This window comes from Hydra vulgaris, chromosome 03 (assembly GCF_038396675.1).
Source record: "Hydra vulgaris chromosome 03, alternate assembly HydraT2T_AEP".
Classification (NCBI taxonomy): domain Eukaryota; kingdom Metazoa; phylum Cnidaria; class Hydrozoa; order Anthoathecata; family Hydridae; genus Hydra; species Hydra vulgaris.
The window spans coordinates 51,852,501-51,879,274 of record NC_088922.1 but is presented as its reverse complement, the minus strand read 5'-3'; the positions used below and the strand labels follow the sequence as shown (position 1 = coordinate 51,879,274).

The window sequence follows — 26,774 nt, the reverse complement described above, 5'->3', positions numbered from 1 at the left end:
TTAATATAAAATTTAATTTGAACTATTTTTTAACTATTAATATTTTGTTTTGTTTTTTAATTTTTCCTTTAAACTCGGTAATTATTTTTGTTATCGTTTGTTAAGAGAAATTGTCTAAATAAATATTCTTGCTATTGCAAGATGTAAATAAAAGTTTTTTTAATGTTTCTTTTATGATTTCCTTTTTTAAGCGTCATATAACATCTTTTTTTCTTTTTATTTGCTGAACATTTTTGATGGAAAAGTTAGAATAAAGTTTTCTTTGTTTTTTTTTAACTTATTACATTTGTAATAATTATTGCGCCAATATCAAACGCAATTTTTATGCAAACTTTTTTCGTAATTGTCATTTAAACTTTATAAACTATAACATTAATTCCATCTTTTAAATTACCGCTTAAAGGGTAGAGAATTGTCTAAATATTAAAAAATGATATAAATTGGCTTAGGTGAAATAATATACAGCTTTGGTTAAATGGAGCGCCAGTTTACGCTTTAAAACAAGACCTGCTACATGTTGAAAATATCTGGAATTGCAACAAAACAGGTATTTCCACAGTTCCAAAGTGTCTCTCTAAAAATGTTTCAATCAAAGGGAAGAGACAAGTTGGTTCTCTCACTTCAGCTGATAGAAGTCAGCTTGTCACAGCAGTTATTTGCTCTTCAGCAAGTGGGAGGTACATGCCACCCATGATGATCTTTCCTCAAAAACAAATGAAGCTAGAATTAATGGATAGAGCTGAATTGATTAACATTGCGAGAGAGAATGGTGTAATTCTTCTGTGTTTGCCTCTTCATTGCACACATCAAATGCAGCCCTTGGGTTTGGCTTTTATGAAGCCACTTAGCACTTACTATGACCGCAATATCAGGAAATGGTTGAGAACAAATCCTGGGCGGGTGGCCACTCAATTTCAAATAGCTGCAATCTTTGGCTCAGCTGGAAACTACTGTTATTAATTTCATCGAAACAAACCCTGTTGCTGATACATGTGACATGATTATTACTAGCCACCTCTGTGCTTCTCTCAGCCATCCATCTGTAAGTACCAATCATCCAATGGTACCTACAACCCAAATATCTGCTTTTAGCAGCAATCTAAGACTAGTAAGGCAGAGAGGAAAAACTGCAATCCTGACCTCCTATCTATATAGAGCCTTGTTATTAGACATCCTAAGTAAAAATGAGCGAAATCAATCAAAAAAAAGAAAAAGGCTTAAAATGACAAACAAAAATGGTTATGCATAAAAAATAACGAAAATGCTGAAGTAGATGGACTAAAAAATGCATCCAAAACAAAGAAAATGGTGAAAAATAGACACTTCCTGTCTCTACTGTCAAGAAAATTACTTGACTGGTGTTGAAAATTGGGTTCTTTGTTGTGATTGCCACAGCTGGGCACATTACTTGTGTGATGGTTTAGAAGAAAAAGATAAAAGGCCAATTTTTACTTGTGAACTTTGCCTGAACATTGAAGTCTACAACTTTATTGTTACATTGTATACCCCAATATGCCCCTAGCATGGGGCAAATTGATTTTTTTCAAAAATTTTTAAATATTAGGTAATTTTTTTTTTTAATGCTATTGACTTTTTCTTTTGTCATATAGTAGTTTGTGTTGTATTTTGTCATTTAAAAAAAAAAAATACTGTTTAAATATTTCTGTCAATTTTTTGATGACTTTTCCTTAAGTACCCCATTATATTCCAGTTTCCCCAATAACCTTTTATGCTTAAATTTTATTCCTCTTTTTTTTTTTTTTTTTTTTTATATTCAAAATTTGCTGTTCTATATTTTTCTTCTTCTTAATATTATTATTGTTACTATTTTGATTATTATTGTTTTATTATAATTATTATTTTTATTATTACAATTATTAGTATGATTAATTATATTATTGTATAAGGTGTTTACTTAAGATTAGTATTTCATTATTATTTATCCGTAAATATCTATGAAAATTTTATTTTTGGAATATATATGATTAACTCCACATTTCATGATGCTTTTGTACTTGAGTGAAATATGAAAATGTTTTTATGAAAACTATATTCAGATAAGTTTAGATACTTAGATACTCTGCTTTGCTCAGTTTTATGGTCTGTTTTTTTTACTTGTCAATATTTTATCTTTACATGAACTGATTTTATTGTCTTGATTTTTTTTTTTTATATTTTAGTTTAAATATGAAATAAACACTTTTTTTTTTAAGATTGTTTCAATGACAATTATGAGGATTGCATTTAAGGTAAACTAATAGTTTTAATTTTAAATATGTCTATATTTAGATATATGTCTACAGCCCTTGGAATTAGGAAAAATGATAGAACTTAAACTACTAAAGTTTGACATCAGGTCGCCATAAAAAATAGACACAAAGAGGTTACCATAAAACATAGAAACGAGGTGGGGAATTTTTTTCAGTCAGGTTAAGGTCAGAATTATGGTGGCATTCATTGCCGAATGCCCACCTTAATTCTGAGGGCTGTGGCTATTATAAAGTATATATCATTTTTATGTTTATATTTGTTATATTTAGGCAAGAAAGCAAATCTAGCTGTAGGGATAATTTCTTTAAAATTTTTTGATAGTGTAGCTTCCACACTATTCAAACAAAGTTCACGATTACCTAAAATGCAAAATTATTGAATCGTGCTGAGAGAGATAAAAACCCTGCTAATGTGTCTGTATTGTGCCTGTATTGCGCCTGATAGAGGATTTTCAGACTGAAATTAATAAATTGGTGTATGCAGATAATCGGCAAGCTGGAAATCTTTTCCAACAAAAAAATCCAATAGACTATTGTATGAAAAAAATCAACCAAAATCATATACATAGGCTTGGGGCGAGTACGTTGACACAAGAGTTGACCAAGTTCACTTAAAATGGACTGATAAATGAACAATTTTTTTATAATTATGTAAAATACAAGTTTTTGTTATTATTCTTTTTAAATTAATAAAATTTTAATAATTCTCTATTAAAATTAAAATTTTAATAAACTCCATTTAAGAGATACTCACTTTCAAAGTTTGCCCTGAATTTTGGTTGTGACACGTTATAGACATTAATTAGACAATAAACAAAAAAAAGTAAGAGCTAGATTAAGGTTGCATATATTTTTTTGTTTTTTGCAAACACCGACATGAGAGTTAACTGGCATAAGCTCTATGAATGGATGTCTATAACCTTTAAATAATTCTATTTAAAGTGTTTGCAATCTTGAGTGATATTTTCATGAAACTTGAAACTTTGTTTTTCAAAGCATTTTGTGCATTTGCATAAAAAAATGCAATGATATGAAATAAACCGAAATAAAAAATATTTACCTTTAATTGAATCTCAGCTGGAGTGCGAGCCATAAATGGAGGATGGCCAATAAGCATTTCATAAAGAATAACACCAACAGACCACCAATCACATTGTTGTGAGTATGGAATGCGCATCAAAACCTCAGGAGCTATATAATTTGGTGTGCCTACTAAAGAATGTGCTTGGCACCTCATATGCCTACGCATGTTTCTACGTTGTAATGGCTCATATAAATCATTATCAAGACGCTCACTACTTTTACAACCACAGTCTCCCTCTTCAACTAAAGAATCCCAACCTCCCTCAGGTTCCATTGAAAACTGTCGCGAATGATTTTCAAGAGCTTGCTCAGGTTGATAATATTTTGAATCATGAGTCCAATGGAAACCAGTACACAGACCAAAATCAGTTAACTTAATATGACCATATCTGTCAATTAAAACATTATCAGGTTTGATGTCTCTATGAATAAACCCTAATTTGTGAACTGATTCAATTGCAAGTACTAACTCTCCAATATAAAAACGAGCTAAATTGTCTTCAAAAATACCTCGTTTGATTAAAAGAGCCATTAAATCACCCCCAGGTACATAATCCATCACAAAATATAAGTTATTAGTATCTTGAAAAGAGTAATAAAGTTTTACTACCCATTCATTATCAGCCTCAGCCAATATATCTCTTTCTGCCTTGACATGAGCAACCTGATTTCTGCGAACAACCTCACTTTTTCTTAAAGTTTTCATAGCATAATAGGCCTCGGTTCCATTTTTACGTACAAGACTAACTTCACCAAATGCACCAATTCCAATAATTTTTATCTTTGTAAACATACTTTTATCCATCTTAGCTCTTCGTAAGCGTATATAATTTGATTCTTTTTGTCTGAGTAACTTTCTCATTTGCTCTTGGTCTTGTAGTGGTAGACCAACTCTAGACATCTCGTCTTCAAGTTGTTTGCGTCTAACCTCGCGCTGTTCTTGTCTTTTAAGTAAATTTTCAAAATGCTGTTCTAGATAAAATTTACAGGCTTGTGGTGTGTAGTTCTTTAACCGCAAACTTGCATTTTCATGCTGGTTTTCATTTTCTTCAATTGCACTTTCTTTTTCATGATCTTTCCTTACAATCATTGTAACATATGGTGAGTTTGAGCATTCTGGCAGAGGGGAGTAAGAACGCTTGACACCATCAAAACGCTCAGTATTATCAGAATTGGATAAAAAAGTTGGTGAAGAGTCACCTAGGTTTGACTCTACATCTTCCTTATTAAAATTTCTGTCATCTAAACTTGAAAATGTGTACAACAAACTATTTTCTAATTCTTCTATATTAAGAGAATTACATTTACTTGATCTTTGCGATTCACCTGCTGAATAAGGAGGAGGCGAACGACGAGGAATGACAGATTCAACTATAGGAGAAAAGTTAGAATCCATTTTTGTTGGAGTTCCAAAAACATGCACTGCCTGTATGTTATGAGGAGAATTAATAATATTTCTTCCCTGTGTGGTAGATAAATGATTTGAGTTTTTTGTATACCCATTATATGTAGGTAAATCAACTCCAGTTCGAACATTTTCTAATGCGTCTGAGATATTAGTTACTGAAAAATTGTCCGGAAGAGATGGTCGTTTTAACAATCCTGGATAAGGAGGCGGTGGTTTGTTGGGAACATTTTCAATTTCATACGTTTGTAAAACATCAGCTGACCAGCGATTTTGAGGATTGAATTGTTTATCTGTTTTCTTTTGCCTCAGGGTAACAACACTTGGCCGACCAAAATTTTCTGCTCCCAAGTTTTGCAAATAAGAATCATCTGGCATATCTTGATGGTAAAGATTGTGAGCACTCACAAAAACACTAGACTGATATCGCTGAGCATGGTCTGTTTCTCGAGGGTATTTGCATTGGCTTTGAACATTGGAAAAATGTTCAAATGGCAAATTACTGGTAAAATTGGTGGGAGATAAATCTTTATACTGCATTCCTTTCCTAGTTAAATCATTTGAAGGATAGTATCGACTGCTTGAAGCATACTTGTTTTGTAAAGTTTGTAAAAAAGAAGACTGATAGTGATTATTATTACCAAGGACTCTATGATTTGTCAAAACCCTACTTGGAACTTTCATTTTGTGACATCCAATAATCGAATTTAAAATATCCACAAGAACTTCAATACTTTTGTTACTGTTATTTCGTAAAACATCAGCAGCAATAGCCTATTATTAAAAAATTAAAAAATTTTAAAACAACATAACAATAAATAATAAAAATAACATGACAATGCAATCATAAAACCAACAAAAATTCAAAGTAATAAATTCTGCAAAATAGATATTTAAAGAAAAGGATGATCACGGGTGCAAAAGTTAAATGATATATGAGGCTAAAGCAAGGGAAGCTAACACTAGGGAGATTATATAAAGGTAGGTAAAATGGAGAAAGATGAACTAGAGAAAGGAGTAAAAAAGTTAGAGGAATGGAGGTTGATAAGAGTTTATTTCAAAATGTAGAATAATAAACTAAAGCTGGTCAAAAAAAGAAATCATAAAAGTTGCTTTAACAACTTTGGCAACTAGTAAACTAGTAAGACCTTAGTTTTGACAAACAAACACAAGCTTTAAAAGTCTAAAGCGTAGGTATTGCAGGACCTCAAACAAGCTAGCTATGCTAAATATTTAAATTGACTATAATTGGCTTTAAAGTGTATATTACACAGACTTGTAATAAAAGGAGAAGCACTAAGTTTTTAAGTTCAGGTTACTTTTTAGTAAACTGAAACTAAACATCATATAAACATACCAATGTGGATCTAATCCTTTTTCTGCAATATAAATAACAACAAAATTTTACTTTCACTTTGAAAACTGTCAAGCTATTTTGTTTAAATAATGTAACTTGATGAAAAATAACATTTTGGCAAAATATTTATAATTTATATTTCTAACATTCTTAGAGATCTTGTGAGGGTAGTGAGGGATACTCGTAATGTGGTCGTGAATAAATATGTAAATACCTAGACATATAAATATTATGTACACTTACACTAGAAGAGACATGTACACATGTACATATGCACATGTATTAAAATAAACAATAGTAATGTATAAAAATAATACAAAGCTATTTTGTTTAAATTATTTAACTTGATGAAAAATAATATTTTAGCAAAATATTACAAATATTATTACTAATTGGATGGTGAAAAGGTCAAGTGAACTATCCCTTCAATTTTCAGTTATTATTATCATTGTGTTTCTGCATTAATAAGACTATGTTTTATTAATAACCAAGTGGACTATGAATCAACAACATAAATTTTTGTTAAAAATTATTTCTTTTATTTCTTTTTTTTTTATTAAATATAATTTATAATTGATTAAAAAAACTGTCTCTGGAACAATATCGAAAACTGAGGTTAGTCTACTTGGCCTTAACACCATCCAATTAATGTTTAACAGAAAAGAGAAACTTTAGGCTATGATTAAATGATCCACAAAGCACACTATGATATTGAGTCAAATATTTCTTATTTTCATTTGAGTTCTGTTGTCCTGGAGCTATATACTTAAGCTCAGAAGCTCCAAAAATATTTAGTAAATCCTGAACTTTATAAAAAACTCATAGCAAGAAGTCTTTGGCTAAACTATTACAAACGAGGTAAAATGAGTTTGTAATAGTTTAGCCAAACTCAAGGACTTTTAAAGTTTTGCAATTTTTTATTATGGAGATCTGAAGCTCTAAGATAACTTTGTGCTCCAAGACTAAAGAGTGCATATAAAGATTTGCATTTTGATTACAAACCCTGGCGTAGTATATATTCTGTAAAACTTGTTTAAAAGGGAAAACTCAATTGCAAATACAGAATTACATAGTGACATTTTGCCAAACACTTAGATAAAGTATTTATTCTGTGAGTTAACTAGGCTGAGATTTAGATAAAGTATTAAGTCTGTGAGTTAACAAGGCTGAAAGCAAATTTTGTCTCAAATTAAATTTAAAATCTTTTGAAAAAATTTTAAATGCTTTGGTAGCCATTGTGCAAACCGCTATATATTAGGGGTTCGGATGTAGCAGTATGTTAGGGGTTGGATTAGTTAGTCTAAATAAAATTTAGAATACCCACTTGAAATGTGTTGATTACTCACATTTAGTATAAATAAAAGTTTAAAAAACATGTGGAAATAGACTTAAAAATACGTAGAATAAAGTACTTATCATGGCCCATATAATACGGGTTATGGTAAATTCCACATCGACCATTTCTATACTTATTCTTGTGTTAAACACGCAGGCTTTAACACGCAGGCTTAACTAATAACCTAAGCACATTAATAACATAAGTATCTCTATCATGACTTATGTGCAACAAATTTTTCCTGATATTTCAATGTTTTTAGAAAATTTAAGCTTTTTTAAAAAATCTCTCCTTTTCCTTTGTTATATATAATATTTTTATGTATGTTATTTATAAAATATCTATAGAACTTTAAAAATGTTTTATTTTGTATTTTAGAAAATTTGAAAAAATTAAATGTGCAGTCAAAAAGATTTAAACCTCTGCAACGCACTTCCGAGTTAACCACTTTGGCCACTCAGGCATACTATATTAATAGTTTTCAACATTATTTATCAAGCAAAAAATTATATAAAGCGACAAATAAATGCTATAAATCAAAATTAAGGAGATGCAATGCATATTTCAAGTAAAAGTAAAATTGATATAATTTTTAACATAACATATTTTTAGGTTTACATAAGTTCAACATTTGCAAACACTTTCTTTCACATTTTCTTATAAAAAAAAGGGCTGCGACTCATTCTTATTATTAAATTGAGCCCCACCAGGTCCCTGGTAGTACTGCGCTCAACTTGTTTCTCCGCACAGCAGCCTTGTTTGTCAAGTTCGTGTTTCAGAGTTATAGAGTTGAGAGAGGGTTATAACCACAATTAAGTAGCCTCCTCATCTATAGTGGCCTTGTCGACCTTGGGTAGGTGAATTAAAATAAAAAATAAAAATCTCAGGTGTAATGGCTTTCATAAGTTCTGTGTCAAACACGCACTAATGAGTAAGACAACAACATTAGGTTCAATATCAGGCTTGGTCGGGAAGCGAGAGCAATCGCTCTTGATTACTGACCACGGAAATTTAGTTGCAAAAAACTGGCCAGATTTTTTAGTCGTTTTGAGAACATTTAAGTTTATGTATGTCCATATAACAAAAAATGTTTGTTTTAAGAACATACATGGAAACATGTATGTTCTTAAAACATAAAACTTAAAACATAAACTTGAATGTTTTCAAAACATCTTAGTGCGGAAGAATAAAAAGAATATTCGCGAACACTAAAAACCCGCCAAATCTACGAACAAACTAATTCTATCGGTTCAAAAAATACGCTGACTAAGCAAAATAAAGTTCTAGAGTATTCTGTTGAAATGTTTTAAAAACTATTATTCCAGATTTGTTAAGTTTTGAGATTCTAGTACAAATTGTTTTATAAGTATATTATCAAACGAACTATTACTTTAATACTATGGTTCATTCTCGGAGCCACATCTGCAAAGCCATAAATCTTTTAAACTATTATTATTTGTTTACAAAAATAAATGTTTTAAATATATATTTCTTAAATTGTCAAAATTTAGAAAGTTTATTATATATTATAGATTTTATTAGTATATTCTTATTTTTTATTTAAACAGTATGTATTTTTTATGTAAATGTAATTTTGTGTATCTGTTTTTTATTCTAATGTAATCTTTTAAAGTAATTTTTACAACTTATTTTGTAAACAAAAAGACTTTCAACAATAATTGCGTTTTCAATGAACTTATTAATAATCATCAAAGTTAATTAAACTAATTATGAAATAAACATACAAGAAGTTTCTGGTTACTAAACACAAACATGCATACAAAGTAACATGCGGATGAACAAGTACCGCACCTGAGATCACGACAGAACAAGAAATATATATATACATATATCTCGAGTATTTAATAGAAGTGGGCGGGGCGAATGTTTATTAATTAAATTTTAGAAAATTTTCCCAGCCACCCTAAACTCATTAGCCCCCCCCCCCCTAACATTTATTAATTTTTACTTGCTATCAACAAAAAAATTATTTCTTAAAATTAAAAAAAATTCAAGTGAAAATCGGCCTTAAGAATTAAAAAGCATACTACTAACTGATAAATATTGAAACTTATAAAATCCGACCCCTTTTCAACTTAAATACTTTTAAACTTTTTTCTGTTTTAAATACTAATTAAAATTAAAAAGCCCACCCACTAAACATCATCTGCGGTATTGTGAAGCAGTTCCGCTTCCTCTTCATAAAGTATTTTTAACCTTTTTAGTTGATTTTATCTAGTTAATTTAATTTCTACAGTAACTCAATGATTTAATTATTTCATTTGTTCATCTTACTAGGAAGAATTGGTTCAAATATGTTAAACTTTTCAAGCTACGCGAAGCATAAAATATTTATTAAAAAAATTAACTTTTTTATTTATAAAATAATTTAGCTTAAATAAAACTAAAACTAGCATTAGTTTTATTAGAATCTTGTTGGACTTTTCGGGGCCAGGGGCTATTTTTATTTTGGAGGCCTTTTTTATGTGCCACAGCATAAAAATGACTAAAAAAATAAGGTCTTTTTGTCTATTTTTGGGTGCTGGGTGCTGGGTTGGGGTTAGAAGGGCTATAGCCCCCCCCCCTAACATTGTGGGGCCCGGGGCTATAGCCCTTCTAATCCCAACCCAGCACTGGAAATAAGATACAATTCCAGCACTGGAAATAAGACATGAGTATATAAATAAAAATTATATTATATTCTTTGATAAATAAAAGAACATTTGTTTCCTTATTAGGCCTGTTATATTAGTAAAACTTCTCAATAAAATAAAAACTCTCTTATTTATAAGCATCTCCACTCAAAAGAAAAATATTTTACTAATCATAGTGATGAATGCTTTTCGACTTTGGATTGTGCCAATAACAAAATTGAATTAAAAATTAAAGAAAGTATTCATATAGGATGAGAAAAACCTGACATGAATAAACAAGTAAATTATGTTAAAATGACTCTTACCATTTAAAATAATTTACTGGTTCTTTTGTTATACTTGATATTCATTAAAATAATTTTAATAATTCTTTTTGTATATATAGGAAGTTTGTTATCAATTTTATGTCTTTTATTATGTTTACTTTTACAATTATGTATTTTATACCGCTTTTTAACAAATATATTTTAATTGACGATGACTATATATAGTCGAAACATGTTGTAAATAATATGTTTTTAAATAAAATTAAAAAAGTTGTCTTATTTTCAAAACTATTTTTACATTTTGTGCTGAGAAGAAGTTTTATATATATATGCAATAGTGGTAGAGCGCTCGCTTAACAAGCGAGAGGTTCCAAGTTCGATCCCCATCACGCCCCTGTTAGTACCGTGCTCAACTTGTTTCTCTGCGCAGCGGCCTCGTTTGTCAAGGCTGCTGCGCGGTTTTATATCTTTTTATATTTTTACTGCTATATTGCCTTGCTTATAGTATAATATGTTGTGATGTTTTGTGTTGATAGACAGCCTTTCTTACCTTTCAGCTGGTTTCCATTGTTTAGAATGATTAATTTGTATGATGTTTGTGATATTTTGTTTTGATAAACAGCTTGGTTTACCTTACTGCTGATGTCTATCGCTAAAATTGATTTGGCATTCATGGAGCTTGCTGCTTCTAGTTATTCATTGAATGCCATGACAAAACATTATGCCATAAATGCAATATATTTATATCTCAATTTAATTTGTTATCTTTAGTGTTTTTCATAGTTTTACACTTTGAAATATTTTATAATTCGCTTTTTATTAATTGAGCAATTCCATGTTTCTCTCACAAAAAATGAAAAAACTAAATCTAGCCAATCTACATCATACTATATATCAATAGAAAGCTCTATCCGTCCGTTTTTAGAAAATATATAGTTGTTTATAGTATGCAGCTATCATAAAATTATATATGCTGAAACAAGATGTACAAATACGCGCTTTTCCTATATTTCAATTCTTTTTTAACTGCCAAAGTTTAACTGAACCTTTAAAAAATCCAGAAATTTTGTTTAGCATTGCAATGAGCTTTTTGGCTGCACTAATTATTGGTATATAAGATACAAAAATACTTGTTTCAAAAAGATTTCAGAAAACCATTAATTTTAGTAAATTTGAACAACCACTATTGTCACGTTGTGACATGTCACGCAGTGATATGTCACGCAGTGACAACTAGGGTACAAATAGTTTTATTTCCAAAGCAACCAGCAAAACTTAGGAGTCGGAAAGTCCAGAGTAATAAGAAAGGAGTAGTAGTATTCGATCAACACAATTAATATTAATTCAGAGTAATAATAAAGTAGTAGTATTCTATCAATATTTTTAAAAAAATAATTAGTTCAAGTTATTTTTAACATGTTTTTATGGTCACGCTATGATGTCACAATGTGACAATTTTTGAAAAAAACTTAAATGTTTTGTCAACTTTGATCACCAAGATTATTATGTCGCCTGCTTTCTCTAACGTTTTCTGCACTTTATTCAACACTAAATTATAAAGATATGCTCTCCCTTGGGTACATAGAGCCTCTCTAAGGGATAGCTGTAACTCCATTGAGCCCTAGATGTAATATGTGCACCTTCATAACTACCATGTTGCTATTGTTTATCTTTTAAGGTTAAACATGCCACTTACTCATGCTGAACATCAAAAGAAGTATCGTGAAAGGCAGTTGAAAAAGCTTGGTGAAAAAGCAGTTAAAGAAAAAGAATCAAAAAGGAGAAAATAAAAATTTGAAAACTTGGTGGATTTGAAAAATTAGAGGCTGAACGAGAAAAAGAAAGAGAGTGAAAAAGAAAGGGTAGACAAAAAATAGCAGAATCAAAATCTTGGTCATGGTCTCCCTCATTACATGTTTATTCCAGGAATATTCCATAAAAAAATTATGGAGAATAGCATAGAGAGAGATCCTATAGGAGTTGAGCAAGTTGTATCATCTGTTCTAGCCTTCACAGATGCTTCCTCAAATAGAACTATAAGAATTAGTCAATTCAGTGAAAAACAAATGGCACTTAGAAAAAGTTATATGCAGATTCTGCATGTAACTGGGATTTTTAATAAGTAGGATATTGGCCAAAGTAAGGTACTATGATGGCCAAAGTAAGGCATTGTGTCAACTTAGAAATTGAAACCAGTATTTATCATGACATATTTGGATCTTGCATATGATACGCTTGTTAGATCTGGAGACAAACTAAAATTTAATCTTTTAAAAAAATCTCATTACTTTCAAAATAAAACCATTGAAATTACCCACTTTCAGAATGACCATTTTGCAATGTCTCTTTGTTATATAAATCATCACAGGTTTCAAAACTACATGACAATATCAAACTTATGAATTATACCTTAGTATGGGATTACTTGACTCCCAAATGCTTTTACTTCCGATTCCCAAACCAGTAGCAAACACTCCTATCACATTAGATCCTTATCCTCCAAAAATATATTTGTCGAATGCAGTCAAATAATAAAATTTGGCAAAAACTCTTTAAAGCATCAATGTACCTATGAGTGGAACAATATCTCCCACTCCATAAAAACTAAAAACTTGAATCCAAGATCTGCTTTTTAAGTTAGGTTAAACAAAGCTTGACAGCTACTTATAAAATAAAATAGTATCATTACCCTACTTAATGTCTACACTTCATCAAATTATTATTTTTTTATATAGCATTTATTACTATATTTATATTTATTAGTATTTATATTATATGACAAACCTGCAATACTGGTAGAGCGCTTGCTTCATAAGCGAGAGGTTCCAAGTTCGATCCCCACCACATCCCTGGTAGTACCGCACTTAACTTGTTTCTCCGCACAGCAACCTTATTTGTCAAGGTTCGTGTTTAAGAGTTATAGAGTTGAGAGAGGGTTATAACCACAATTAAGTAGCCTCCTCTTCTTTAGTGGCTTTCTCAGCCTTGGGGAGATAAGTTAACAAGAAAAACAACAACAAAAAACTTAATGTTGCCTAACGACAATTTGATACACCATGTTGTTCACTGTCAAAGTCTGAACAATCTGTGTGTAACAGTCACAACATCTTAAGTCAAGTGATTTATCAGTTGTAAAGTTAAGGAAGGATAGAGGTAGGTCATTTTTGAAAGTGAGCTTCACACTTGTCTTGATGAGATGAGTGAGCTAAAGTTTTGCAGTCCTGTTCCAAAGAAAGCTAAATTATCATCTCCACAGATATTAAAAGCATCTAGACAAAAACAGTCAGAAACCTATGTTCAAAAGAAATGTTGTATAACTTTTTGATTATTTCTTGTGACATGTTTTGTTGGTATTAAATCCTAAATTTACAAGGTAGGTACCATTATATGTGTAAACATTTTGATTTTGTTCAAACTACAATTTTCAAGAGAACAAGCTTATTTTTATTTATTTTTTTTAAATCTTGATTGGTTTGATTATTTTTATTAGTTTTAATTTTATAAGTTAGATTTTCAGAAAAATGTGTGTTGCCGTGATTCAATCAAAATGTTCAATCAACTGAATTTAATGTTTTCAAAGGTGAGGAACTAAAATCCAAAATTAAGAAACAAAAATAATATAAAATTGAGGAACTAAAAAACTCCAACTTACTATTTATCTGAAAAAATAATAGTGCTTGAAAATGTTAAGCCAGTTAACTTAACAACCTCAGTATCACCGGAATGAGATGTAAATTGAAAAAACCCAATAAAAAAACCTGTAGAACGATTACATCTAATAAATGTTGTTACAGACAAAAAAAAAGTGAAATGAGAAATTATTGTAATATAATTTAACATTAATGCATCAGAACATTAGATGAATTAAGTGCAATAAAAAAGAAAAAAATGAAATTGAAGCAGTTTTTAATTCAATTAATCTGAAAATTTATGTAAAGCAAATTATAAAGCGCATGGAAAATAGGTAAACAATGGCTTTTGCATATTGTTCTTGACATGATATGTTGTTATGATATATCTTGATATACAATATGCAAAAAAAAATCAAAATTTTAAAGATTGCTTCAAAAAAAAAGAGCTGTCCATTAAAATATTTAAAATTTTTTTTAGATATCTTATTAACACATTATAAGCAGGTAGCGAAATAGACTAAACAGGTGTACGTAGCGGGCAAAAATTCGCATAAAACTACGCGTTTGAAATCTAATATGCAGTTCATAAAATAGATGAACTGATGTATACAACAACATATTTTAATAAAAATTAATAAAACTGCAACAATTTTTTATAATAATATAATATATTGTTTAAAAATATTTACAATTTATATAAAGTAATTAATTTCTAAAAATTGTTTTTAAAACTAATTAACTTATTTAAAACTAATATTTTTGTACTGTGTGGTACTTAAAAAAACATTCTCCTTTATGAAGAGGCACTTTGCAAAACTCGCACATAAAGCAAGTTAAACTTTTTTTTTATGTGTAGCACAGACCCGGCATTGTTTTTGAGGGTGCTTTTTTAGGCCACCAACTGTAACTATTTTCACAATTTTATGTTTTTTGGCATCCAATAGTCTGTGTGGTAAATCACTTCTTGTGGGTGTAGATGCAGACGTACTTGGTATTGGATCATCCGAATTATCAATAGCTTTACCACTTATCCAATCTTTGGCAACATCGAGTAGAAATTTTTTATAACTTTTTTTTGAGTTGTTATTTAATGTTTTGAATACTTGTGTTGCAACAAGACATCGCTTGTTTCGACACTATTATAGTAATTGTCCATGTAGACATGGTGCCACAAGTTTTCGTATGGCTGCAAAAGTTGCAGAACTGTCTCTTGAAGACGACTGCCATCACCAGCATATATTTTGAAACTGCAAATATATCCACTCTTTGCTTCACAGACCATTCGTATGAGCAGCCCATATTTGTGGATTTTAGATGTGTTGTACACTTTGAATGATAATCGACCTCGCCACGGCATAATACTTTCGTCTAATGATAATTCTCGTTGCGGCTTATAAACATTCTCAAATTTGGGTAAGAAATATTCTATAATTGGACGAATTTTTTTAAGCCGGTGTCTTTCATTTTGATCATTTGAATTGTTGGAAAAATGCCAAGAATACCATATTTGACGAAAACGATCACGACTCATTACTTCCGCAAAAATTGGGGTTGCAATTGCTCTTTCTGTTGACCAATATTCATCCCTGGTATCTTTGCGAACTTTGCCCATAAGAAGAAGTAATCCCAACATTTTTTTTAATTCTACCGAAGAAACGTCTTTCCATTTTATACTTTTTGCTCTGTCCTTAAACCTGTCAATATTTTGTTGATGGTAACGATTAGTTTCTTCGGCCATGTAATCGAATAAATCATCTCCTATAAAAAGTTGAACAACTTCAGCTACACTTTTTGAAATACTTGGTATCACAACAACACATCTTTGTCCTAAAAATTGTTCTATAATTGGAGGATTGTCATATTCTGACCACTCCACTTCTTCATTCTCACTTTCTTCAGAACCGCTTGGCGGTAAGGGTAAAGTCCTACATCTTCTAGGATGAAAAAAGTCCTCATCACTTTCACACTCGCTTTCAACTTCTGCAATATCGGCATCACTTGCAATTTGCGATAAATTGACTGTGTAAACTTCACTGTCACTACCACTATCAGAATCCATTTTTTGCAACAAAAATTTTTGTAATAAAAAAATATTTAAAAAAAGATGTTTGATCGTCAAAAGCTCAATAAAAACTGTCTGAAATATTTTTAAAATATCAGTTTAACATTCCTTAATTAATGAATGTTTATATAAAAGGGAAAACGATTAGAGATTGCTTAGTCTATGCATATAAATTATGAGCAATCGGAATATAAACAATAACAACAAAATTGATGATTTTTTCGTTATTTTTATTATATAAACAAATGTTAAAGAAATTACGTTGTTTAGGTCATTATAGCTTCTTTCAAATCGTCTTTGCATTTAAATCCAAAATATATCATACATTTTCTATTGGATTCAAGTCCGGACTTTGAGATGGCCATTCCAAAACATTGATGTTGTGTCAAAGTATACCTTTATTTTCTTATTGGCATGTTTTGGATCATTATCCTGCTGGAGTATGAAATTGTTTCCTAATCTCAATTTTTAAGTAGATGGTTACAAGTTGGCTTTAAGAATTTTACAATCCATTGAAGCATCTATTTTATCATCAATAAATGTAAATTTTCCTATTACTTTCCAACTCATACTACCTTAAACCATCACATCCTCCTCCATGCTTTACACTTCCTCGCAAATAACTCAATTTATAAATTTCTCCTTTTTTTCTCCACTCTTTCTGGACTCCATCGATGAGATGAGGTTGTATTTTGAATTATCTGACCAAATAATTTTTTTCCAATATGATATCAGCATTTTTTTGTTCTTCTTTGCAATTTCCAATTAATGTTTCATTTGTTTAAAAGTTAAAAAGTTTTTTTCAAACTGCTCTACCTCTAACTACTCTACAATTTCTGATTGTTTGAGGAGTCACTGTGATGTTGTGATCTTCTTGAATTTTCAAAGCTAATTTTAAAAATTCAAGTTGCCAAAACAAATCTATTTTTCTTCATATTAATGATGATATTTTAATCAATTGCACTGGTGGTCTTGTCTTTTTTCTCTACCAGCCACATTAGCAACGGTTCCAATCAGATTATGCTTCTTAACAATTGAGAAAACGAAGATATACTTTGACACAAATAATATCAATGTTTTGGAATGGCCATCTCTAAGTCCAGACTTGAATCCAATAGAAAATTTGTGGTATATTTTGGACAAAAAAATTGGCGACCGAGCACTTAAACACAAAGACAACTTGAAAGAAGCTATAATGAGCGCATGGGATAATATAACAACAGAAGAGACCCAAAATTTGGTCATCTAGCCATCAAGGCCAAAGGAGGCCCCACTTGATACTAATTTCCATGGAATTTGATCAATTTGACATTTTTTTTTAACTGTACAATTATTTTTCTTGCAGTCAATTTTATGCACCATTAGATCAATTATGTAAAATTCAATAGGTTTGAAAAGCAATTTATTTACCAATATGCAAATAAATTCTTAAAACTTGATAAGATATCTAACAAATAAAAAAAACTTAATTTTAACGGAAAACTCATTTTTTTGATGCAATCTTTAAAATTATGATTTTTTTTTAAAGTGTACGATTTTTTTTTTTTGCATACTGTATAATATCTCAATATATATTTAGTAAAATTGATATTATGTATACTATTGTGTTATGTATTATATTTTCTTTCTTATATAGACTAAGGGTAATTTCACATCAAATCACCCAGTCCATTGAACCATGTGTCTTCATTTTGTGTTATATTTTGACACATTATTCCTAATTATAACAAAATATTGCATGCAAAGTTTCAGTTAAAAATGTCGAGCTGCTGACAAGATACTTCAATTTTAATATTACCCTGGTTTCTCAAAATGACCCGGTTTTCATAACATTCTGAAAAACATTGAGAAATAAAATGAAAAATAAAAATGCCTAAAATATGAAAATAAACATATATGTTTTTTTGATGCTGAGTTCAATAAATGTACTTAAAATGCTGAAATATAAAAGGAACATGGTTAAAAGTTAATAAAACAACTAGTTTCTATAACCCAACTTTGGGGCCCAATATCTCAAAACACCCCTGTCAAAAATATTTTTTTTTGCTGTTAATATTTTCAGCTGCTTATAATCTTACTAGGCACAAAAAATCTAACTGGAAAAACAACTGAAACATATGGAACTTTAATTTCAAAGATATATCAAATTTTCAATAAATTATTTTATTAGACTCCTTAGAAGAAAAAAACAAAACAATATTGTTATATTTAAGGTAGTCTTAATTATATGATAACTTACTTATTTGATGTTAACAACTGAAAAAAACATCCTATTTTGTTTTTATATAAAAAACTGACTAGGTGTGATAATGAAGTGCATTTGTTTTTAAAATTTTGATAACTATAGCTTGTAAAAGTTTATAAAAACTAGGTTATAAAAATTCAGTTATAGAACAACATTTATTGGTAAAATTTTATTTAAATTTTAACAAATTAACAATTTGATATATATAGAATAATATATATCTATATAGAAAATTAACAGTATCTATCAGTGTAAAAAATTATACAACTGAAGGATTCTGAAAAGGTTTGAATTATTTCTATATTAAAACTTTTTTTTTTACTAAAAATTAGGTAGGAAAGAAAATTTCTCTATTTTTTTAGGAAATACATTCATGCTAAGTAATTCATTATAAGATGTGTACTATTGGCTTAATGACATTAGATGCATGTAAAGGCCAACAAGATGTTATTGAAACTTTAGGCAATGAAGAAAAAATAACTATATCATTACGCTGTGACGAACTATCAAACTTAACCATATTATGTGAAAGACATACTACAAAATATTTGAAAATGTATCCTATATGGCAGAAAGCATGTTATGAACCATTCAATAAACATACAAAGAAAATTACAAGTAAGTAGATGCAGAATTTAAATAATTAAATATATATATACTTTTTGAAAACATAAACAATGTTTTAAACAATTGTGCAGATTAGTTTTATACAATTCAATTACTTTTAGAAAATCTTAGAGTAGTTACAATAAATGAGTCACAAGTCATGATGAGAAGTAGTTTGAATATTGCTCCTGGGAAGACCCTTTGCAAACCTTGTAAGTAAAAGATTGCCAGAAAAGAAGATCTTAAAGAAGAGAAGCAAAGTCAGGGTGAACAAGATGAGGATTTTCTAATATCACCATTCAAATCAAAAAGACAGGAGATCAATGAAGAACTTGAAAATTTTAATATATCTCCTCTAAAATCTCATTCAAAGTCATCATAACATATACTCTCAGAAGGAAAGCGAAAGTTGCGCGCATCAATGAAATGGTAGGTAACATTACTAGAAAAACTGAAAGTCAATGTTTCCTCAAAACTGTGTTATGAACAAATAACATAAAAAAGAAGATTGAAAACTTTGATGAAATTATGAGCTTTATAAAAGAAAAAATTCTATGTTCTGACAATAGGACTATTGTTCAACTTCTAACACTGCCAAGTTAGTCGATATTAGAAGTACAAAATAACTTTACAGCTACAGAATACCAAGCAAAGATGGGTAGACTAATTTTTAATAAAAAAGGATTGTTAGCTAGCTCTCCATTGTAGGTAAAGTCTTACACAAAGAAATAGAAGATTCTGTTTAACTGTTTTATGACTCAAGTGATTTATGTAGAACTATGCCTGGAAAAAAAGATTATGTTAGCATTCAAAAGAACGTCCATAAACAAAAAAAACTGCTTTTGTGTAATTTAAAGGAACTATATGTATTATACAAAGAAAATTATCCAGAAATACAAATAAGTTACTCAAAATTTGCTTCACTTTGACCAAAGTGGTGCATTTTGCCAGGTGCAAGTGGTACATATTCTGTTTGTGTTTGTTATCACCAAAATGCCATATTGCTAGTAGATGCCTTAAATATTGGACTAAAGTATAAGGATTAACTTTTGAAAACCGTTTGCTCAGTAGAAAACAAAAAATGCATGCTTGCACAGTGTGATAATTGTCTTGGTAAAGAACCCCTCACCAAATATTTGTATGAGATTTTTGGAGAATACGAAGATGATTTTGAGACTTCAAGCAATGGCAAACTACTAATGGTGCAACACTACTGAGTTTAACAGCAGATGTTCCAATGTTTGTTGAACTAATAGTATCTTGCTTTGAAAAGCTACAAGCTCATTCTTTTATTGCTCACTCTCAATCACAGTACCTTAACCTAAAACTAAAAAAAAATATGGATCAATCAAACATTATCATTATTGGCAACTTTGCTGAAAATTATGCTTTCATAGTCCAAGAAGAAATACAAAGCTATTATTGGAACACCCAACAATGTTATTTACATCCATTAGTGATATATTATAAAGATGATAAAGGTGTACTGAAACATGTTTCTTACTGTTTTATATCGGACGACATTACACATGATGTAACTTAGTTCAAAGTCCGGAGTCGAAGTCCATGGAGTCCCTATTTTAGCCCGGAGTCCGGAGTCTTAGGAGTCCGTAAAAATTTTAGGACTCTGGGACTCTTTTTTTTTTTTTTAGTTAATAATATGCCTTAAAAAGACCTTGTCACAAAGCACTAAAAAAGAGCATTTGACCGGGAGGCTAACCTTCTGTTTTGTCGATTTTATTTATTTGGTTAGATTTAGTATCGGTTCGAATGTCGCGCCTTGTTAAGAAGCGTTACGCAGCTCGCATTTTACGTGCGAAATGGCCATTTGCCTACCCGTTCAGTAGTTTTACGTTAAACCAAAACTTTTATCGTTTAGAATATTTAAATTATCTTTTGATATCGTTTATGTGACGTTGATTCAGAAAATATAAAATAAAAGCATTTAGCCGCAATTGTGATCTAATAGGTTTTTTGTTAAAGAAACAGTTTGTTTAATAATTTTTTTTTGTTAAAATTAGTTAAAGAAAATAAAGTGTTTTAAGTTTAAACTTTTCATCATATTTCATTATAAGTTTTATATTTCTTAAATATAAAACTAATAATGAAACCCTTAATGTTTGTTTTATTTTTTAATTTTTTCCCATTAAGAAAATACTCTTGATGAACTGTTTATTAAAGTATTTCCTCGTCATCAATTGTCTAGACCCAGGGGCGATTTCACGGGTTGTATGGAAAGGGGGTTGTCGCCCCCTCCTCTAAAAAGAGAGGGAGTTAACATTTGACTTACAGTTCAATATTTTTTAAAAGACATTCGTCGCTTTTGAAGGACTCACCCTCCTCGTTTTACTTAAAAAATCGCTCCCTGGCTAGACCTGTAGGTAATAATATGTTTGAGAATTTATTTGCTCAATTTTTTCAATATGTACCAAATTTAAAAATAAATGATATTTTAGTTTAGAAGTTTATTTTTTTGCTTAAGTGATTCTGTTATTATTAAATTTTTAGATTTATCATAGAAAGAACGTCGATTAGAAATGATGAACTAGTTTATGAGCAGTAAAGGAATATTTTACCAAAGTAAAGTTCTTTAAAATAATTGTCGATAGAATTTGTGCTTTGATTAAGTACTGTTTAAAACTGTTAAGTAGTGTGAAACTATAATTATAAATAGATAAAACTTGTAACTACTTTTATTAAGAAAAAAATTGTTTCTTTTAATTTAAACTCGAAATGTTGTGAGATAATATAATTATGTACATTGGTTTTCGGTCTACTCTCCTAAAAAAACGAAATTTTTTATTTTAATAACGCTTACTGAAAAACTCACTAATTAATTATACGTAATAAATAAATAAAAAAATTCAAATGTCTGTTAGTTTGCTCTATTGAGTCAAACTAACGATCTAGACTAATGGTAAAAAACCTACCATCTAAATCAGAAAGAAGCCAAAAAAAGGCTTATAAAAATACCTCAACAAATAAATAAAAATTATTTTGCGCAACAATTCCTTTGACGGAAAAACTACTAACGTCATCAATTCGTAACTAGTCATGTTAACAACTTTCCTAACAATGTTTTTGAGGGTTGTTATACAAATAATTAATTTGGTGAAGCATATATAACAGAGAGCAAATACTTTGCATGTTCACAATAACTTGCAATAACAACATTTTTATTTATAATAATATTTGCTGTTTACTCAGGAGCAACAATCTTGACTAGTAATGGCCACTAACTATGCATCAGATACGATCTACAGACATTTTCATCGTACAAATAAAATGTTGAATGGATGTAAAGTAAAAGTAATGAGTTATGCGGAAAAGAAATTACATGTGCTGCAAAAGCTCGCATTAGCAACCTTATACGACACTTATCTAGAAAACACGCGGAGCTTGTCATTACCTTAGAAAAAGAAAAATTTGAAAAGCAATTAGAAGAAAAGAATAAGAAGCAAAAACATAAAGCCATCAAAGGCAGCACTTCACAGCAATCCATATTAAAGTGTTTTGTACCGCAGCAAATTAATTTGCATATAGCAAAAGATGAGTTTTTAGAAGCCTTAAACCAGCTGGTTTTGATTGAAGGTCTTTCATTCCAGGTTCAAATTATTTTTTCGTTAATATTTTTTAAGTAATTTCAAAAAAATCTAAAAAATTATACGTTTTTTTGCCATTTTTTAATAAAAATATATTATTCTGAAAACAATTTCTATAGGTGTTTGATCGGGAACCTATTCAAAGAATTTGTGGAAAGGTTGCATCTCATTTTGGATTTAAAATGAATAGAGATAATATGAGAATTCAAATTAGTGATCTTGCCAAAAAGCATCGCGAACAAATCAAAAACAAATTATCGGAAATGCTAATTTATTTAAAAGTCGATTCTACATCTAGGCATATGCGCCACTACCTCGGTATAAATGTGCAATACTCGAACAATGATGAAATTGTTGTCATCAATCTTGGCACTATCGATACAAAGGGAAAACAAACAGTGGAATACACTTAAAAAATTATTGAGACTTCGGGATCAGCGCCATTGAGGAAATCGAAGATGACGAAAGCAATCTTTCAGTTGAAACTGATGAGTTTGACGAAGATGGTCAAAATAAAGCAGACAATGCGGCAGCAGTCTTGGCAAGTGGAGTTGCCGGTAGAATGAATGTTATACATCTTCAAAGATGTGCTGTCCACACTTTACAGCTAGCCGTGAATGATGCATTGAAGATGCCCACAATAAAAAAATTCCTCAGCCATACAAGAGAAGTTGTCAAAACTGCGAGAAGTTCTAAGTGGATTGACTTCTTCAGAGACCAAGCTCCACATCTTGCTCCAATACTAGATCAGGCTACCCGTTAGTCTAGCCAGTTCAAAATGATCGAGAGGCTAATTCAGGTAAGTTATAGTTTATAACTTCTAAGTTTTAATTAAAGTGATAAACCGGTTTTCCAACCGGTATAGTATAAATCCAATTAGTTCAATGTTAATGACATTTACATTATTTAATAACTTGTAAAATTTAGTTTATGTAAATATTTCTTTAATAATCCTCTTTACTTAATTAGTTGAAAACGTAATACATATATTTAATGAATTCTTCTGTTCTTCTTGATTCGACCAGTAATTCAAAACCTGAATATACAAAAAGAAGCTCCTAAAGAATTTAATTTGCAACCATATTTTTGGGGGATGTGGGAAGAACTGAGAGATGTATTGCATATGGCACACGATCTAACTTTCCGTCCTCAGCGTGAAAATATTACCGCAGGCGAATTCTTTTTTGATTGGAATTCAATAAAGTGTGAACTAGACAGGAAAGACAGTGACTTAGCCAGAGATTTCCAAATAGGAATGAATAATAGAGAAAGCGCACTACGCGAAAATTTGTTGTTTCTTGCAGCAGTTTACGTGGATATGAGGCATGGCTGTATGCTAACAGCGACTGAAGATAAGGTTGTTTTTTTTATCAAAATGCATTTATATATATAGTTTTGAAAATTTAACTTTAAAAAATACATATTCAAAAACTTATTAATATTTCTATAGATAGCTGCAGCTGATGGACTTTGGAAAATTAATTACAAACTAATTCAACTAATAAAAATAAGAATGATGAACTCGACAAAATTAAAAACGCAGTAGCGCGCAACTCTTTTTCAGTTCATGTTGTCGAATCTAGTTCAGAAAACAAAGAGGATGCTTCACCAGTTGCAAAGCGACGACCAAATTTATTTATGCTATGTGAACAGGAGATTGAAAAGAATTGTTCAAAAGAACAAATGCAGGTTCAACTAGACGTAATTGAAACGGAGTTTCGACAAGCTCTAAAAACAATTCCGGAAATTCGATTAATGTTTAAAGATACCTCCTCCAACTTAGACGACTTTTTAAAACTTATTTAAAGCAATTAAACAGTTCCCTGAGGTTTTACGGGATGCTTGCCGAGTCGCTTTGTCGCTACCCATATCCCAAGTCAGTGTTGAGCGATTGTTTTCCGTTTTAAAGCACATGACACCAGATCATTGTAGTCGATTTACATCTGAGTTAATTGACGATATGCTTTTTTTACGAACAAATGAGTTTTTTATTTGAATATTTATTGACAATATAGATATTGTAATATTTTGTTCTTGTAACTTTATAATTTAGAGTGTAATTAATGTGAATAAATATTTAAATCTTTTTATAATTCTATGATCATATGTTTTCAAATAAACTGAGAAATTGGGAATTCTGTGCATGCAACAATACAAAATAAATAAAAGTTATCTTTGGAGTTGTATTATTCTTATTAAGCAGTGGTTGCGCTCGGCTGCATAAACCCATGGATCCCTTATTTTTCCTAAAAAGTAAGGGAACCGTGGTTCAAACCCACCTTTGGGCAAGTTTTGCGACATCAGTTAGGAAGGAAGCGTGAATTCTAGTTAATTGCTTTTCCGCGGTGCTCTGCGATAAGACTGCATAGACTACTTAGGGAACCAAAAATACATATATATATATATATATATATATATATATATATATATATATATATATATATATATATATATATATATATATATATATATTTATATATATATAATTCATAATAAAAATATTACTGGTACCCTATCACTTTTCTGGCATTTATACATAAAATCTCCAGATAATAAAAATCCTTATTTAATTTAAGAAAGAACAAAAAAAAATCCGGCGTCCGGAGTCGGAGTCCATGATTTTTGAGCACGGAGTCCGGAGTCCCTAAAAATCGATGGAACTTTGCATCCCTGAACTTATGTGTACAAAATATTCCAACTAATCATACCAATATTCAAAATAAAATTTTCCAATCTTTCCAAATTTCATATTTTCACTGATATGCAAGTTGCAAGGACAGTACAAAAATTGTAAAAGCTTTTACAATCTATGCCAACTAGAGAGCGAATTTGCCCTTAAAGTTAAATGGAACTTTTTTGTCACAACCCACAGAAAGTCACCATGCAATGGGATTGGCGGTACTGTAAAAAAGTTAACAGCGCAAGAAAGTTTTAAACAAACATACAGAAACCAAATTCTTGCATCAGAAGCTATGTATGAATTTTGTATTGAGAAAATCAAGGTTGTTAACTTCATTTACATAAAGGGATTGGACGTACAATTGCAACGTGAAGAGCAAAAAGAAAGGTACACTGGTGTAACAGCTCTACCTGGTACTCATAGCTTTCATCAATTTATACATCTTGGAGATAACAAGGTTGGGGCAAAGAGGTGTAGTACGGACACTAATTATACAGTAATTCACAATCTTAAAAAGAAACAAGATATATTTCAACTTGATACTGTCATTTTAGGAGGTTATGTAGCTGTAGTCTATGATGATAAGTGGTGGATCGGCATTGTAACTGAAATCAATCTAAAAGAAGTTGATGCTAAAGTTAAGTTTCTTCACCCAAAAGGTCCATCAATCTGTTTATACTGGCCTGAAAGAGACAACTACTGTTTTATTCCCAACACCAACATATTAAAAAAGCTATCTGTTCCACAAGCTTGCTCTAGTTCCGGTAGAAACTATGTGTTTGAAAATGCTTAAATAGAAGAAGTACAAGTAAAATGGGAACAATATTGCGAACTATTACAAACACAGTCAAAATAACTTACATCTTTGATACCTTAAAATCTTGTATATTTGAGTAACTTTTTAAATTATGATTAACTTATTTTTGTTTTATTTACAAATATTTTTTGGGAATTTCTTGAAAAAATAATACATCTTTGAAATTAAAGTTCCATATGTTTCAGTTGTTTTTCCAGTTAGATTTTTTGTGCCTAGTAAGATTATAAGCAGCTGAAAATATTAACAGCAAAAAAAAAAATTTGACAGGATGTTTTGAGATATTGAGATATTTTAAGTACATTTATTGAACTCAGCATCAAAAAAACATTATATATGTTTATTTTCATATTTTTGCCATTTTTATTTCTTATTTTATTTGCCATTTATATTGTAATAGTGGTCCATATAAATTTAATTTGAGTAATCAAAGTGAAGCAACAAAGTAAAAATGCCATAATAATTCAATCATATTTGAAATAAAAATTTTTTTTAAAACTAATAACAAAATTACTTCAACTCCGTGTTTGAAAAATTCTGTTTATCTTTTAAATGCAAGAAGACTTACAAATAACTTTCAGAAGTTTTACTAACATACTGAAGTAACCAAATCTGCCAGAATTTTCATTTGAAAAATATTTTTTACCATTAAACTTCCTAAGTTTTTTTTTTATGTTCAAAAGATTACTCAATCTATTGTAAGGGTCATCTAAAAATTATCATATGAGTTGCTATTTACAGTAGAAATGACATTAAATCTGA

General features: G+C 30.0%; 1 protein-coding gene across 1 annotated transcript in view; it reads right to left on the bottom strand.

The window, feature by feature from the left end:
* The window catches only part of LOC105843465 (serine/threonine-protein kinase Warts), a 39,438-nt gene that overhangs the window by 9,967 nt on the left and 2,697 nt on the right, over positions 1–26,774 (bottom strand). The window contains exon 2 of the mRNA XM_065793614.1: positions 3,331–5,532. Within this exon, the coding sequence (XP_065649686.1) occupies positions 3,331–5,532 (2,202 nt within the window). The remainder of the gene's footprint in view (positions 1–3,330; positions 5,533–26,774) is intronic.